At 36.6% G+C, this 19,174-nt stretch overlaps 1 protein-coding gene across 1 annotated transcript in view; it reads left to right on the top strand.

The window, feature by feature from the left end:
- Positions 1-19,174, top strand: part of LOC107703706 (tuberin-like) — a 49,864-nt gene that overhangs the window by 6,405 nt on the left and 24,285 nt on the right. The window contains exons 10-26 of the mRNA XM_016506421.1: positions 258-384; positions 468-611; positions 967-1,104; positions 1,985-2,088; positions 2,173-2,254; positions 2,339-2,494; positions 3,901-4,011; positions 4,091-4,213; positions 4,364-4,470; positions 5,023-5,176; positions 5,352-5,474; positions 5,571-5,705; positions 6,984-7,173; positions 7,364-7,457; positions 7,842-7,944; positions 8,032-8,126; positions 13,183-13,311. Of these exons, the coding sequence (XP_016361907.1) occupies positions 258-384; positions 468-611; positions 967-1,104; positions 1,985-2,088; positions 2,173-2,254; positions 2,339-2,494; positions 3,901-4,011; positions 4,091-4,213; positions 4,364-4,470; positions 5,023-5,176; positions 5,352-5,474; positions 5,571-5,705; positions 6,984-7,173; positions 7,364-7,457; positions 7,842-7,944; positions 8,032-8,126; positions 13,183-13,311 (2,115 nt within the window). The remainder of the gene's footprint in view (positions 1-257; positions 385-467; positions 612-966; positions 1,105-1,984; positions 2,089-2,172; positions 2,255-2,338; positions 2,495-3,900; positions 4,012-4,090; positions 4,214-4,363; positions 4,471-5,022; positions 5,177-5,351; positions 5,475-5,570; positions 5,706-6,983; positions 7,174-7,363; positions 7,458-7,841; positions 7,945-8,031; positions 8,127-13,182; positions 13,312-19,174) is intronic.

Raw genomic sequence — 19,174 nt, 5'->3', positions numbered from 1 at the left:
TATATATATGTATAATAACAATGACAATAATAAATTACTTTTTTATAATGTAAAAAAACATTAATATGTTTAATATGTTTATATTTCAATAAATATTTAACCTTTAAAGGCAGATTTTCTCTAACAATTTTTTTGCTTTTGTATTGAGATTAGGATTGAGAGTTGTGAAATATCATTAGTGTTGTTATGAACAGCTGAATTGTTGTAATGTTGTCAGCTCTAGTGATCTCAGTAGTGTGTGTGTGTGTCTGGTGTAGGGTGTACAGTGAGGATGCCGCTCTTCTCAGGGGTGCTGTGTTTTTTGTTGGGATGGCGCTGTGGGGAGCTCACAGACTTCCTGCCCTCAAAAACACGCCCACACTGGTCCTGCCTTCCTTCTGCAAGGTGTCTGCAAATCTGCCTCCAGTCTGTGTTTTTATATATATTATGAGACTTACTAGTGTTTGACCTCTGACCTCTGTGCCCAGGCCATGAGCTGTGCTAATGAGGTGGTGTCCTATGAGATTGTGCTGTCGATCACGCGACTCATCAAGAAGTACGGCAGAGAGCTGCAGGTCGTGACGTGGGACATCCTGCTGTCCATCATAGAGAGACTCCTGCAGCAGATACAGGTACACACACACACACACACACACAATAAGACAAAATATAAGTTATCAACAGATCAGATTGATCTTGTGCTTGATGCTAATTGGTTAATACAGCGTTCCACACATGCAAAAATATACATGATACACTAGTAGCTATATTTCTCTTAAACATGTCAGAAAGCATTAATCTTGACTGAAGAAGAGCACAAGCAGATACATTTAGTAAGATTAAAGACAAGACAGAAAAAAACTAGAGCTGTAATCGCAGCCCACATGCTCAGACAGACACACGCACACACACACACACACACACACTGAGATGTTTTGTCATTGTTTATATCCTGATGCTCTTCATACATGTCGTGTGTGCACTCAGACGATGGGCAGTCCTGATCTGAAGGTGATTGTTTATGAGTTACTGAGCACCGTCGAGGAGCTGTACGAGCAGAGCGACTTCCACGGATCCTCGCAGAGATTCTTCAGTCTGGTGGAGAAGTGTGCTGATAAACGCCCTGTGAGTTTCACTCGCTCGCTCGCTCTCTGTCCGTCTGACCTCTTCTGAAGCCGTCTGGTTTGATTGACTGTTGTTGAATGTATTCATTTATTTAAAAGTTTAACTAAATTAAAATGTGTTATTAAATTAAAATTAAGTATATATTTACTTGAATTTATTATAGTATAAGTATAAATTAAGGCTATTCAGACTGACGTAATTTGTTGCTAAATTAAGGAGGATATTCAGAAATGTATTATTAAATTTAAACAAAATATATTTCAATTTATTAATACATTTAAATTACATTAAAATGTATTATTAAATTTAAATCAAGTATAGATTTGTTTAAATGCATTATTAAAATTAAATTAAGTGTAAATTAAGGAGGATATTCAGAAAGTTTAAATATGTTTAAATGTATTTTGATTAATTTTGACAAATTAAAATGTACATTTATTTAAATTCATTATTAAAATGTAATTTAATTAAAATAAAATTTAATTAAGGAATTTCAGGTTGAATAGAAAATATACATTTATTTAAATGTATTATAAAATTTTTATTAAAATATATTATAACATTTAATTGAAGTATACCTTTAAATTCATTATTAAAATTAAATAAAAGTATAAATTAAAGAGGATTTTCAGATTGAATTTATTTAATTTAAAGAAAGTATACGTGTATTTAAACTTACTACATTTAATTTAAATTAAAATATATTATTACATTTAAATGAAGTATATATTTATTTAAATTTATAATTACAATTAATTTAAGTATGAATGAGGATATTCACATTGACTAAATGTATTATTCCATGTTAAGGAAGTATATATGTATTGAAATGAATTGCATTATTTTGGTTTGATGTGCTGTTGTTGGGTCTGTCCGATAGGATGCGTCTGTGCTGACACTGATTTCCTACAGAGCTCAGTCCATCCAGCCGGCTAAAGACAGATGGCTGCAGAACCTGCTGAAACTCATGGAGAAGTTCTTCAGGTCTGGATACTTCATCATATTCACTGAAGTCACATTTGAAACGAAACCCTGGGAATAGCATCTCTCTCTTTCCGTGTGTGTCAGGAATGAGAGCCGTACTGTGATCAGGATCAAGGTTCTGCACATCCTGTCCTTCGTGCTCAGCACAAACCGGCAGCTCTATGAGGTCAGTTCTAAACCAAACATGCATGTCCTTACGTTCGTGAGGTCCCTGCTGTTTGTCTTGATCGTCTGTGTTCTCTGTGACCAGGAGGAGCTGATCGAGGTGGTGGTGATTCCTCAGCTGGGTCAGATCGCTGAAGATCGAGATCTGTCCGTCAGGAAACAAGCCACGCAGCTACTGGTGGATCTCGCCGAGGGCTGCAGCACGCACCACTTCAGCAGCCTGCTCGACATCATCGAGAAGGTAGCGCTGCTCGCCGATGATGTCACTAACGGAAGCGCAGGCATTCCATTTTCTTCGGTTTAAAATTTAAATTTAAAATGAAAAAATTGAATTTTTGCATGCGTACGGGAAAGTGTACATCGAGATTTTCTGCAGGTCATTTAAGTAGTCCTGTGGTTGACAAGTGAAATAGTAATAAAAATAATGAAGTTGTTAAATGTGATGACTATAATTCTCAAGAATTTAATTAGATTTAAAAAAAAAAAGCAAAAAGATTTTAGAATGACAAGCTGCAGATTCAGTTTATGCAATACAGAGTTTTTGAATTCAGCAACCTTTGAACAAAATAGTCACTTCCTGGGAAATTGGTGTAAAATAAAAATGGAAATGGAAGTTGAAGCCAATGTGATTTTCAATTAATGTGATAAATGATTTTACACTGATTAAAATGTATTATTAAATTTAAAGGCTAGATTCATTAAAATTCACTAGTATTAAATGTAAGTATTGATTTATTTACATTTATGATTACATTTAAATTAAGTATAACTTTATTTTAATGTATTATAATATTTTAATTAAGTATAGATTTATTTACATTTATTATTACATTTTAAATTAGTATAATTGTAATTTATTATGCACAAAGTATTTAAATTGAGTACAACTTTATCAATACTTAATATCAGCATTGATTTATTTAGATTTATTAGTACATTTAAATGAAATATTATTTGATTTAGATGTATTATTAAATTAAATATATATTTATATAAATAAATATTAGTGCTGTCAAACGATTAATCGCGATTAATCGCATATAAATTGCAAAATGACTAAATGTAAATGTAAATTAAAAGTTTTTGTTTACATAATATATGAGTGTGTACTGTGTATATTTATTATGTATATATAAATACAAACACATGCATGTATATATTAAAAAAAAAAATATTATGTTTATATATTAAATATATTTATATATAATATAAGAATATAAATGTATATACATGCAAATATTTTCTAAATAAATACTGTATGTGTGTGTATTTATATATACATAATATACACAGTACACACACATATATTATGTAAACAAACTTTTATTTTGGATGTGATTAATCGCGATTAATCGTTTGACAGCACTACTAAATATAGATCTATTATTGAATTTAAATTAAATATATGAATGCGTTTAAATGAAGTATGAACTTATTATTTGTTTAAAATGAGTAGCAGTGTTTTCTAGCGATCTGCAGCAGAGGCCTTTTCTCTAAGAGCAAATGATTCAGTCACATGACTTGTTGAAGCAATTTAAATGTGCATTCATTGGTTTATTCATTAAATGTGTTTCCATCATAGTATCCATTCGTAATATGTGAATGAGACCTGGTTTGTGTGAGTAACACGCTCCTGTGCTCCTGTAGGTTGCTAGTCGTCCGTTAACGTGCTCTGTGGAGGGAGAGAGAGAGCTGTCTGTGGAGTCGCCCATGGAGGACGTCCGCACCGCTATACTGGGTCTGCTAGACATACTACAGGTACTACAATACCTGGACTAATCAGTGTAATCGTGATTATTCTCAGTAGCAGCTCCAGTGATGGTGTGTCTGTTTCCAGAGTAAACTGTACAGTCTGCCGGCCAGTCACACCAGTCGAGTGTACGAGCTCCTGATTTCTCATCTGCAGCTTCACTACAAGAACAAATACTACAGTGCCATCGGGAGCTCCATACGCCTCAAGGTCAGACTTTTGGCTCGAGTTAGTCAGCAACACAATAGCAAACACTCAGAACACCCTAGCAACCGCATAGCAACATTATTACAACCTTCTCAAATCATCTCGACTTCAGGAAGGTAACCCTGTGGTTTTCCCTCATTGTTTGTTTGTCAGGTTTTTGATTGGTTATTGATGATGAGGGCAGACTCTCTTCATCGTCTGGGTGTCCCCAATAAAGATGGGGTCCTGAGGTTCAGCCCATACTGTCACTGTGAAGTCGGGTAAGAACACAAGCGTGTGTTCGGTGCTGTTTTTCTACACTTATTAAGGAGGATGTTAAAGGATATCAAATTTAGAGTATAAATGTATTTAAATTTATTTGAAAATTTTTAATTAAAATTGTTTTATTAAATTTATTAAAGTCTGAATTTATTTACATTTATTATCAATATTAATTTAAGTATACACGATTAAGGAGGATATTGAGATTGACTAAATGTAGTATTAAATTTAAATTAAACTAAAATGTATATAAATGTATTAAAGTAAGATTAAAGGAAATATACATTTATTTAAATTTACTTTAAATAAATGTAAATGTATCATTGCATTTAAAACTTTAAATGCATTTACATTTTGAATTAAATGTGAAGTAAACATTAATTTTAATTTATTATTAAAATTAATAAAATTAAAAGTATAAACTATTATGAAGGACAGTTAGATTGACTAAATTTATTAAATTTAAATAAATTATAAAAACATTTTAAATTTAAGTTTAAATTATTAAGGAGAACATTCAGATGACTAAATCTCAAATGTCTGGTTTTCAGGGAGTCGGAGAAAAGAGTGACTGATAAGAAGCCAACAGGAAGTGTGTCGCCGCCGACAGGAAGTCCCACACCGGTGGCTCCGCCCTCCTCCATTCGCACTGCCTATCTGCCCTACAGCCTGGCCTTCAGCGTGCTGCTACAGTGCCTGAAGATGGTACACAATCTCACACAGCTCTTCCCTTACTGTAATCATATACCGTATTTTTTGCACAGTACCCTGTGTTTTAGCTTTCCTCGAACATATAGTTTTAATGCAACACAATCTGTGTGCGCAAATATAACTACCGCGGTATGAAAGGTGAAACATCAGCTCTTTGTTTGGTTTTCAGGAGACTGACTGGAAGGTTCTGAAGCTGGTTCTGGATAAGATGTCATGCACCATTCAGTACAAAGTTCTGATCCTGACCTCACCGTGCAACATCGATCATCTGTGCTCCACTCTCTGCTCGATGGTAACAAACTCTACACACACTTATACAACAGGAACTCAGTGTAATAAACGATGTGGAAGCAAGTTAATGTGGGAGAGTGTGTGTGTTTGTGTGCAGGTGACAGACCGTCTGATATCGGAGCGTTTGAAGAAGACTCCTGATGGATTCTCCCTCACTGATGTTCAGCTTGCTGTGGTTCCTGTTCTCACTGCCCTCACCTCCTACCACAGCTACCTGGAGCAGTCCCGACAGGTGACACAAACACGTGTACCTCGCTATCCAAATGAGAGCATAGTATGAACACCTCTTTTTTTAATTTTGAGGATGAAGGTTTTGTTAGATTTAGCTAGCAATTTTAGCTTGGGCTGTTTTCTAAACTCTAGTGATTAGCCCATCTACACAGCATCATAGGCATTCTCTAGAGGCTGTTTGAAATAATAAGGAACAAAACTGCGTTCGTTCGTTCATACATTTATCATGTGTTAACTTGCATGTTACCTTAAGTTAAATTAAGTGAATTTATTTAAGTGTATTATTACATTTAAATTTAATATACAATTATTTAAATGTAAAATTACACTTAAATTAAATATAAATGTATTAATTAAATATGAATATAAATTAAATATGTTTAATTTTTTTGTTTAAATTTGTTTAAATATGTTTAATACATTTAATTTATTTAAATGTGTACTTCAAATGTAATAATATGTTTATTTAAATATTTCAATCAAATAAGTTTAAATTTGTTATTTAAGTATTATTAAATTTAAATGAAATATGAATTTTTAAAAATGTATTAAATTTAAATGAAGTATACAATTATGTAGATTTATTATTACATTTAAAGTATAAATTTCTTTAAATTTGTAAAATTTATTACATTTATTAAAATTATAAAATGTATAAAATTTTAATTAAATAAAATCATTTAGATTATAAGTTTTTCAATTTATTCAATTAAAATTAAATATACATTTATTATTAAATTTAAAGTATACATTTATTTAAGCATATTTAAACTTGTTATTAAATTTCAATTAAATATTAATTAAATATGAATTTATTTAAATGTATTGTTAAATTTAAAGTACACATATATTTAAATGTATTACTACATTTAAATCAAATGTTTAAACTTTTTATTAAATTTAAATTAAGTATACATTTACTTTAATGTATTATTAAATTTAAACTAAATGAAATTAAAGTGTATTATTAAATATAATGAAGTAATTTTTAAATTTAACGTAAGAAAACATTTACCTACATTTATTCTTACACTTAAAGTACATGTACATTTATTTAAATGTATTTATTATAAATGTGTTTTTCATTTATTCATTTATTCTTACTTTTAAGTATTAATTTATTATTCAGTTGGCAGCAGATGTCTGATCTCTGGAGTGACAGCGTATCAGACAGTTCAGGAGGTGATAGTAGCCAATCATCAGATGCGCATCTAGGAATTTATTGGATAAATGTGTTTATAGCACAGCTTTTTGTGCATGTTTTTCGCTGCTGTCTCAGAGGGAGCTGGTTCAGTGTTTGGAGAAGGGCCTGATTTACCGCTGTGCTAAGCAGTGTGTGGTGGCTCTGACCATGTGCACCGTAGAGATGCCCGACATCATGATCAAACTCCTGCCCGCCCTCATCGTCAAGCTCACGCACATCTCGGCAACCGTTGCCATGGCCTCACCCATGCTGGAGTTCCTGTCCAGTGAGTGCAAGCCTTTTTTGGTTTCCCCCGCCCATTCTCACCGTCTGACCAATCAGAACGGCCTCACTCACTCTGACCAATCAGAATATAGTATACATTCTACATTTAAAATACAACTGTCGCAAAACGACACTTCTGGATCAAATACAGCTCAAGTACTGATGCTTTTTGTCTCGTCTCTCTCTCTTAGCATTAGTGCGGCTCCCACATCTGTATGCTAACTTTGTAGCTGAGCAGTACGTTAGCGTGTTTGCCATATCGTTGCCATACACCAACCCCTCAAAGTGAGTATGTTCATACACAGCTGTGAACTAACACACACACACACACACACACACACACACTAAGTAATCAGACAGTATATGTAGCCAGCATTTTTCTTAATTACATATTTGACTTCTTGAGGTTCATTTAGAATGTTACCAAAGACTTCTATTTCAAATAAAATGATGCTGAAAATTCAGCTTTGATCACAGAAATAAATTACATTTTAAAATATATTCATATAGAAAACATTTATTTTAATTTGTAATAATATTTCACAATATTACTGATTTTACTGTATTTTTAATCAAATAAATGCAGCCTCTGTGAGCATATGAGACTTTTATTTCAAAGGCAGAATGATTTTAACTGATGTTTTCTTGTTTTCTCTCCATTCTCTGTAGGTTTAATCAGTACATAGTGTCTCTCGCCCATCATGTGATCGCCATGTGGTTCATACGCTGCAGACTGCCTTTCAGGAAAGACTTCGTTCAGTACATCACCAAGGTGGGTGATGGGATTGTCGGGTTCATGTGTTTACAGACTGGCTGATCTGTTGCTCTTGAGGTGAAGTGTGTTTTTATGTGTGATTAGGGTCTCCGTTCAAACGCTCTTCTGCCGTTCGATGACACTCACGAGCAGAGCAGTTTTAGAGCACGCAGCACCAGCCTGAACGAGAGGCCTAAGAGGTACACACACACACACACACACACACACACTCTCTCTCTCACACACACACTCTCTCACACACTCTCTCACACACACACACTCTCTCTCACACTCTCTCTCACACACTCTCTCACACACACACACTCTCTCTCACACTCTCTCTCACACACTCTCTCACACACACACACTCTCTCTCACACTCTCTCTCACACACTCTCTCACACACACACACTCTCTCTCACACTCTCTCTCACACACTCTCTCACACACACACACTCTCTCTCACACTCTCTCTCACACACTCTCTCACACACACACACTCTCTCTCACACTCTCTCTCACACACTCTCTCACACACACACACTCTCTCTCACACTCTCTCTCACACACTCTCTCACACACACACACTCTCTCTCACACTCTCTCTCACACACTCTCTCACACACACACACTCTCTCTCACACTCTCTCTCACACACTCTCTCACACACACACACTCTCTCTCACACTCTCTCTCACACACTCTCTCACACACACACACTCTCTCTCACACTCTCTCTCACACACTCTCTCACACACACACACTCTCTCTCACACTCTCTCTCACACACTCTCTCACACACACACACTCTCTCTCACACTCTCTCTCACACACTCTCTCACACACACACACTCTCTCTCACACTCTCTCTCACACACTCTCTCACACACACACACTCTCTCTCACACTCTCTCTCACACACTCTCTCACACACACACACTCTCTCTCACACTCTCTCTCACACACTCTCTCACACACACACACTCTCTCTCACACTCTCTCTCACACACTCTCTCACACACACACACTCTCTCTCACACTCTCTCTCACACACTCTCTCACACACACACACTCTCTCTCACACTCTCTCTCACACACTCTCTCACACACACACACTCTCTCTCACACTCTCTCTCACACACTCTCTCACACACACACACTCTCTCTCACACTCTCTCTCACACACTCTCTCACACACACACACTCTCTCTCACACTCTCTCTCACACACTCTCTCACACACACACACTCTCTCTCACACTCTCTCTCACACACTCTCTCACACACACACACTCTCTCTCACACTCTCTCTCACACACTCTCTCACACACACACACTCTCTCTCACACTCTCTCTCACACACTCTCTCACACACACACACTCTCTCTCACACTCTCTCTCACACACTCTCTCACACACACACACTCTCTCTCACACTCTCTCTCACACACTCTCTCTCTCACACACACACTCTCACACACACACACTCACACTCACACTCACGCAGGGCCGGATCATTGTTTGTCTCATGTTAGGTTTTGCCGTGGGAAGGACTCAAAACATGATTGTCATTCAGGCGCCTCATTGGTTCATTTTTTGTTGTTGTTGATGGCAGTGTCGTGATTTCTGGCTTTATCTGTCTGATTATGTCAGAACATCAGCTGAGTTTTCACATCCACTCACGGATGCTAGTTTGACTGTGGGACGTCTCTTTTGCTTTCCTCATCTTATCGGTCTCATTTATTTCTCTCTGTTTCTCTCTTTCTCTCATCATCTCAGTCTCAGTCTCAGTGGTGATTGTTTCTCACAGGCAGACTGTCACATCGAAAGCATTAACACGTTCATTTATGGAAGACTGTTTCTTCAACTAAGGACAATTTATGTCCCAGTGATTGATTTTTATTCAGACTAATAGATTTTGACTTTTCTCTTTTTTGCTATATGAAGGTGACCTTATAACTGGAGATTTTTTTTAGCAAGACTTAGTTTTGATACTTTTCAAATGCCTTTTATGGTTTTATGTTTTTAATTTTAAAATGAAAAAAAAAAAAATATTAAAAAAGATTATTGCATGTTTCAAACTTTGAAGATATTTTAATATTTATTTTGTGTGTGTATTTGTGTGTATTTATTGATTTTGGGAAAGCTATGGATTTTGCAAAATGCAGTATATTTATAAATATATATTTTTAATATTTTAAAACATTTTTTTGTGCATTTTCGATAAAACTGTAATTTTGACGGTCTAAAAATGTTAAGGATGCTTAAAATGCTTGCTATATTTTTTTGGTCTTTTCTTGGTTTTATTCCAAAATATATATGTAAAAAAAATGGCTAATTTCCACCACAGAATTATGATAAATTATGATTTGAGATGTGATGAAATGACGCTGTGGTGGAACTTTTTGTGAGGGTTCATGAAAGCAGTGTGTTTATCAACTGTTAAACATTAGAATTATTAGTGGACAAATTAAATTAACGAGTATAAAACGTGTGTTTTAATGGAGTTTAATTTCGAAAAGGACTAAAAATTCCCATAGTTGAAAAAACACCTGAATACAAACAGTACACACATCTCTAAAAACTTGTGTTGATATTTAATAATGAGCCAGTGTCCCATCCTGTAATAGTTGAAATAACTAGTCATATGATGTTTAACAAAGGGACCAAAAAACTAGAGGTAACAGTCCTGCCTACTAACATCTGGATTTGAACTGAAGCAAGTCTTTTTTTTCCTATTCCTTATTAGTTCCCCTTTATTTCTTACAATAAGCATTCTTTTCTATTTCATTCATTCTCTGTTTTCGCTTTTCTTGATTTCACTTTTTGTATTTGGTGTGAAATTGACCACTGTCCTATAAATCAGTTTACTTGAAATTTCCATGGTAACAACTTACTAAACCATTTTAACCAGCACACCTGGTGCAATTATTGTAACACCAAGGATGTTTTTCCAGGCATATCACTAATACAGTCCATGATCAACAAAGCCATCTAATCTCATTGTCCTAAAACTGGTTTCAGGTTCATTTTCTGTGGAAACCATCAGTGTTCTTTTGTAAGTCTGGAGCTGGAGCTTTTTGAAAGCCTGAAAAAGAGAAAGATCAACCATTTACATGCACAAGAATATTCAGATGTTTATGAGAATTTTGTCATACAAATCAAATTTAGGTAACACTTTATTTCGATAGTCCACTTTAGACATTCTACTAACAGTAAGTAACTTTGCAGTAACTAGCAGTCATTAGAGTATCAGTAAACTGTCTGCTAAATATCTTCTAACGCTTTATTTTGATGGGTCCACAACATACAACATACTGACTATGAGACACTTTGCAAGTATATGTCAACTTATTCTACTAACCCTAAACCTACCCTAACAGTCTACTCTGAGAGTTAGTAGACATGTAGCTGCAAATTAATGAGAATTAGTTGACATGTAGTTCACATGATAGTTAGTAGAATGTCTAAAGTGGACTATCAAAATAAAGTGTAACCCAAATTTAGACTCTCTATGTTTTGTTAATAACATGAATGAGGATCATTCAAGAGTAGAAAAAATTACTGTACAAAATTATTTAAATTATTGCCGTTTCAGAATTGACTGATTATGGAAGTACTGGGGTTCACAGGTTGGTAAAAAAATAGTAATGGCATAATTTCCAATAAAAATAAATTTTAAATAGAACAATCATAATAAAACACAAAAAAGATTAAATATTTTATTTGTTTACCTGTATGCCATGTGACCATTAACCAAAATCAGAAGACTGAAAATGCAAATGTGCTGTTAAATTATTAACATAGTAAATATTTTAGGTCAGAGGCTGGCAAGTAAATGTTCATTTCAGGATCAAGTCTTCGGCTACGTTTACACGACAACGATGTGGTCAAAAACGGAAAAGTTTTTCCCTTGCGTTTTTAAAAAGTTTCACATATAGACGACAACATTTTCAAAACGATTCGCGTTTACACATATCCGCGAAAACGTCCAAAAGCGCTGTATTACGTATGCCAGGCCAGTAGTTGGCGTTGTCACCTTGTTAGTAAACAGTACCTGTAGGGAAGTGACGATTATATGTTGTATATGATGCATCTCCGCTGTTGGTTGTAACATTGGCGAAGTAAAGCCACACTTTGCTGAAGAAGCGTTAGCAAACTCTTGAGCAGCAACAACAGTACCATGTACTCCGCCATTGTTGTGTATGTTTGTTCACGCTTGCCTTTAAAATCGACACGTACTGCGCATGTCTACATACCTAACACGTACTACGCACGCGCATGGCGTCACCGTTTTCAAAGATTCCTGTTTTGGGTGTTTACACGGAAATGATAACGGTGCCGTTTTCAAAAACTCGCACTTTTGAAACCCGTTTTCAAAAATATGCGTTTTCAGTACCCAAAACGCCGTTGTCGTGTAAACGAACAGGCAAAACCATAGACTGTATAAAAACAGGCAAAACGCATAAAAAGTTTCCCGTTTTTGGCTGAAAACATTGTCGTGTAAACGGCCCCTTCACCAGAAAACCAATCTTAATCTGATGTGCATGTAAACAGGGTTCATATTTAGATTTTCATTATTTTTTCTCTCTAGTTTTCCAGGCCTTGCATTCTCTGTTCCAGTTTCTAGTTTCACCCCATCCGGTCATTCATTTGTGTTTTATTTGCTGTATTAAATCACACACATACACATGATCATATCACTCTTTTCCTATTGCTATTAATTTCCAGTATAATGATCATAGCAGTGTCTGAATGCTTTTTTTCTTCCCTGTACCAGTATGTTTGTACTCTGATGAGTTTTTAATTTATTTTCTCCTCTTTCACTTCCTTTCGTAGAGTGCTGACAGTATATTGCTTACTTTATGCCTTATGTGTCTTTTGATCTTTTTTATGCTGTTTCTCCTTCCAGTTTTCTGTTTCCTCCTTTATTTTTTGTTTTTAAGTGTCGTCCATGTTTTCTGGTTCTCAGTGTGCACTGCTGACCAAGTTACTTTGTTTTCCTTTCACTTCCTTATTTGACCCCTCCCCCCTGCTCTGATTGGGCCATGCGTGGTGGGTGTGGTTTGGGGGGGTGCCGACACCTCGGGTCTGTCACCTGTGATTGGTCGCTGGCCCCTTTCGTGACACTCCACAACCAATCGCACTCCCCCATCCACCCATGCCGACATGGTTAAAATGCCCCAAATTCCCCCCAACCCTCCCTGGTCACGACGTTATGCTGGTGCACACCTGACCTCGTTTGCCCTCGGGGCAGTTTGCGGACAACCAAAGTGGCAAAGCAAGGCCCCAGTGCAAACTCTCCCATTAAAGACCTGAAAGATCTGTCGGCCATGGACACCTTCCGCTCCCGAAGCATCAGTGTGTCCGAGCATGCGGTGCGCAGGTAGAGCATTTTTGGTCACCTCAAAACTCAAAAACCGATTGATATCCCTGCTTTTCCTTTTCTGTATGCAGAGTCGGTGGGTGGGGCTTGGGCATTCAGGGCGGGGCGTTGTCTTGGCGATGCGGGGTGGGCGTGGACATCTGGTTTGGGCTAATTCTGATTGGGCAGGAAAGGGTGCATGCTGGAGGAGGGTTTTGTCGTTTTCTTTCGTTTCATTGATGGTAATGTTGATTGCATGCACTGAGCCTTGCGAGCATCTGTTTCAATTTCAACCTAACCCCGTTTTGTATTTGCTTTTACCATGCTTATTGTGCTGTTTGTGATGGTGTTTTTTTTCTGCGAACAAATGGCCGTATTACGGAGTCCCTAAAGGGACATGATGATGGAAAAAAAAAAGAGACGGGAGGAAAAATATTTGAATGCTTTTGTGTTTGCCTGCAAAACTTTTGCGTTCCCCCAAGAAACGTTGCGTTCGTTTGCAAAACTTTTGTGTGCTCTCAAGAAACATTGTGTTATATTTCAATGGTTGTGCGTTCAATCGCAAAACGTTTGTTGCCCAAGAAACTTCGCATTCTTTCACAAAAATCTAGCGTTCCCCATGAAACTTTGCATTTGCTTTGCAAAACTTTTACATTCTCTTGTAACAACTTGCGTTATCTAAAAAAAAATTGTGTGCTCATAAAATGTTTGCGATGAATAATGAGGTGGGAGGAGAAACGGTTTCAGCGCTTTTGCAAGCGAACAAAGTTTCTTGGGGGAACACTTACTTTTGAAAAAATACTTTTGTGAGAGAAACATTGCATTCACATGCAAAACTTTCTCTCGCAAATGTTTGCGTTCCCCAGAGAAACTTTGCATTCTCGCAAAATTTTTACGTTCCTCTGATAAATTTAGCAAAAATCAAAAGCACGTGCATTGAAATATATCCCATCCCATTTTTTCCATCTCCATGTCCCTTTAAGGGCTCTGTACCGCACACTGGAAGCATGCGCAATTGAAAGTAGGCGATTACACAATCGAGCGATTAGCTTCTCTGTCTTTGCTGTTTGTTGTATGAGATGGATGGCAGTAATTCAGCTCCCAGTCACTAGGGGGCGACATCCACGTGCTCAGCCTGCTGCCTCTCTGGGCCCGTTTTAATCTTCACTTATTCACATCATATTCACACACTCTTTACACATGATCCAGGTACAGTATCCATTCACGTTTTATCATACTGCGTTTTGAATCATGAACAAAAAGTTGTACAATAATACGCTGCAAACATGCTGAAAATGTTTCACTGACACTCTCTTCAAATGCTGTTCCTCCATGGTTTGTTTTCTACCCAATAAAAACAATTGATTAAAAAAATTTTCAGAGCTTACATGAATTCAGTTTTCATATACTTACCTGATGTCATTTCAAACCCATAGGAATTCCTTTCTTGTATGAAACAATTGCACTTTTTCCATATGACAAAATACAATCTGTTGTTTTCCACACAACAAACTTTCCCTCACAGCTTTGTTTTCATTTGCATATATATATATATATATATAAATACTGAGCTCATTAACATATTGCAGCACCGCACATAACCAGCAGTGGGCAGCGTAGCACCAGACAATTGACAGCTGCGTCCTGGTAGAGGGAGAGACATTTCCAGTAATATTTGCCCTCACACTTCTGTGTTTTATTAACCCAGTGCATCTAATTAATTACCATAAAACCTATTAATCAGTTCAGCGCCTCCAAGTTACAGGATGTTAATGAATCGAGCATCTGCTATTAGCAAGCACAGGGACTTCATACGGCACATTTGTTTTATTATCTAGTATCTCTGCAAATTACCTTGCCATTGGTTTACTAATTGCCTAAAATATTTCTGTGCCAAGGGCTTTTGTTTGGGTCATTTCAAGGTTGCTCGTTATGATGTAATGGCATTCTTGGTGACACTGGCGAAAAAAAGCGAGCTAATAATGCCGAACTTGCCCTAAATCACAAGCGATTTGACTCTTCCTGCGTTAAAAGTCAATATGAATAAAATATACGGCTTTAGTTTTGCGTTTTTAATGAGATCAACTCATAAAAAGTGAAACTTTTTTATTTCCCCCTCTAAAAGAATCAAATACTAATTGTTATCGGGTGAAGATTTGTACTGCAGTCACTATTCCACACATTTATATTCAGCTCTGTCATCGCTTAATGCATCAGTAGAGTAAAATTACATCATCAAAGCGCATCATTTGTTCCGCAGACATCACCAATCATCCGACTGCAGCTAATAGAGATGATTGAGGGCTTGATGTGCATGTGAAGAGCCGGTGAACAGTGAAACGTTTTCTCTGTGTGACACGGCAGTGAAAAGATGTTTGTGTTGCAAATTGTTTAGAGGATATCATAATGTTCATAAAAGGGTTTGGTATTATGATCAGCTGTACTGGACGCCCAGGATTCAGAGACTTTATGGAGATTTTGTGCAGTTGGAAAAATGTAACAGATTCTTGGTTTGATTTAAATATTTGAAATTTGAAATTGTCTGCATTTTAAGTGCAAACAGTTATGCAGAATTTTTGGACATTAAAGCATTGTAATTCATGTGTTTTAAGCTTGAGGCGTCCACTTCAGCTGAAGAGTTGCTCAACGATCACACGTAAAGACACAAACTGGGACTTTCCTGTCTGTGAGTTTGTTGTGTGTGTGTTTATGTGCTGAATGGCCCTGTTGAGAGACGCTGGAGTGATTTGGTTTGGTGGTTGAGGCTCAGGACGGCTAACCAGAAGGTTGTTGGATCGATTCCGGTGAGGAAAAACTCAGTTGTGCCCTTGAGCGAAGCAGCTGAAGGAATGCATCAGATTGAGCTAATCTCTATCGACAGCATTTGTCAATTACTACAGAAAATAACTCTGACCCTTTCATCAGGCTGTGTTTACAGTAACACACTTTCAGTGGAAGTGCACAGGGTTCATTCACTGTTTAAATGCAAAATTGTGCTGCCTGAATTTTTTATTTTTTATTTTTTTTTTTACCAAAAGGAAAGTAAGTGATTCTGTCACACTAGTCTCATGTTAAAATGTCTGTGGTAAATGTAATGTCTATTACCTTAAAATTATTGCTTTCCCATATTTACATAAATTGTATTGCATTACAGTAACCGTGAAAAAATTAAATGATTTAAATCCCCTTTTCCTTATAAAAATGGTTAAAATGCCTTAAAATGTGAAAGTAATTTGCTGGAAATGACCTTTAAATATGTGCCATTTGATATGTATTTATATGAGAGAATATTAGAGTTTATTTATTTTAGAGAATTACTTTAATTTGAGCAAAAGATTTTACAAAAACGTGAAATAATTAAAGGTGTTTAGATAATTAGTAAAACTATAATTATAATTAATAATATAATTGAAATAAAAATAGAAATGTAACATTTTTATAATTTAAATATCATGTAATTAAAAATTAAATAAGGTAAATACAAAATAAATTTGACTATACAATATTTAGAAAATATATTCAAAAATAATTTTAGATTTTTTTTTTATATTTACATATTTTGTGGTTTAAATAAATATTAGTTGTTTTTTCCCTTTTATTAAATAGGATAGTGGAGTGACAGGAAAGCACAGGCAGAGAAAGGCCAGGCTCAATCCTGTGTCCCTTTTGCACACCCAAGATAATGTGTTTTTGTATCAGTATGTCATTGCTTGTGAGATGTTATGAAGACAGAATATAGTTTTTATCGTGATAGATGTTGTGTTGGTTTATGAAGCATCGGATGACGTGGGTCACACTGACACTCTGGAATATATGTTCCTGTTTTTTGTCTGCGTGTTTCTCATCTCTAACGCCCACATTTCCTCCACGTTCATCCCTCGTTCCCCGTTGAGATGAAATGAAAATGGCCTTTTGTTGATTACATGCTCATGCAGTTTGGCTTAGCATACCTCAGTTGTAGAAGCGCAGTGCCAGACGTGTAATTGTCATCATGATTCAGGGTGGTTGCTAATGTGTTGCTAGGTCTGATGAGGTTCTGGATGATTTTTAATGAGCTATGGTAATCTAGATGGATTTTAATGCATTTGCTATGAGATTACTGCAGTGTTCTGGGTGGTTTTGAAGCATGTTTCTATAGAATGCTCTGAGTGGTTGCTATGCAATTACTGTAGGGTGTATTAGGTGGTTGCTAGAAACTGATGCACTTAAATTCTTCACTGAAACTAAAAATGTTGGACCAAAATTGCAGCGGTACGACTGGTCTTCAACGAGCCCAAAAGAGCCCATGTTACACCTCTCTTTATCTCCTTGCACTGGCTACCGGTTGCGGCTCGAATCAAGTTCAAGACATTGATGCTTGCATATAGAACAGCCACAGACTCAGCACCCGCCTACTTCCACTCACTACTACGAATCTACATCCCCTTCAGAAGTCTGAGATCCGCTAGTGAGCGACGCCTCGTGGTACCATCACAGAGAGGCTCAAAATCACTTTCCAGAACATTCTCGTTCACCACTCCTGGCTGGTGGAACGATCTTCCCACCCCTATCCGGAATGCTTATATATATATATATATGTCTCAATATCTCAATATCTCATCAGGCCGAACAACTTTTGTGCTGACAATCAGCGCTCCGCCCAACAGGAAGTCGTCTATTTAGGGTTTTGTGAAAGCGCATGCTGTTGAATTTGCGACACTCCTCCTAGGGTTTTCATCCAATCTCTGCCACCAAACTCGGTCAACATGACTTCAAGACATTGGGGAGGCAAAATATTTTTCCAGCATTTATTAATATCTGTTAATGTTAGTTAATAAAAATGTTCATGTTCATTTTAGTTCATGGTACCTTAACTAATGTTAACAGATACAACTTTAAATTTTAATTAATAATGTATTAGTATAACTTAAACTTAATATTAACTAAGATTAATAAATGCTATATAAATATTGTTCATGTTTACTAATATAGTTAATGTTAACAAATGAAGCCTTATTGTAAAGTGTAACCAAAGTTTTATGTATGGTCCCTTTGTTTGTGTGTGTGTGTTTCACACTCTTGATGTTAAAGTGTAACCTTTTCATTGCTGTGATCCTTAAACCCAGACTGCCAGAAGGTTACTGGAAATGCATGTGCCCGCTGTGCACTGTTTTCCTGATGCCACCGGGGTGGTGGAGCTGCCGGCCCGTCATTGCTGCTTGCAGCTATTTTTTTATATCGTTTTTATTTTGTATTTTATTTTAATTTTTTTAATTATTATTTTGAAATCGTCATGTGTTTTACATTGTGTAGTGTTCAGTAAAACTGCTGAGTAGTCCCTCTTCATTGTCCATCTGGATTTCTCCTTATGCATCTCATCACACATAAGAGCAGTAAGGGAAATTTTTGATATCTTTAATCATCCAGCAGGTAAAAATGTTACTCATTGGACACTCATTGCACACACACGCGCGCGCTCAAGGACTGTGGCTTTTCTTGTGTGTGTCGTGATAATGAGTTGTTCACCTGTGCCTGTTTGTCAGGGTCAGTGAGTCGATGTAGCAGTCAGAAGCGCTTTAGCTCAGCAGCGGTGTGTGTTGACGCAGATTGGCGTGTGTGTCATCTGAGTGTATGGAGATGATGTGGGCTTGCTTGATTTCCCCGGGGATGCGGTTGCCATGGTTACAGAAGGGCAGGATGCTGATAGCTGTCTTAGATTAATGTCATCACCTGGATAATCACATGGCTCTCTGCAGGTGTGTGTGTGTGTGTGTGTGTGTGGATCGCAAGCTGACAGCTGAACTTTTCTAGGGGTGTGTGTTAAACAGCCATGGTCTCTCTCTCTCTCTCTCTCTCGCTCTCTCTCTCTCTCTCTCTCTCTCTCTCTCGCTCGCTGTGTGTCTGT

Source organism: Sinocyclocheilus anshuiensis, unplaced genomic scaffold, assembly GCF_001515605.1.
Source record: "Sinocyclocheilus anshuiensis isolate Anshui unplaced genomic scaffold, SAMN03320099.WGS_v1.1 scaffold274, whole genome shotgun sequence".
In the NCBI taxonomy this organism is placed as follows: Eukaryota; Metazoa; Chordata; class Actinopteri; order Cypriniformes; family Cyprinidae; genus Sinocyclocheilus; species Sinocyclocheilus anshuiensis.
This window is presented reverse-complemented; position numbering and strand designations above follow the sequence as displayed.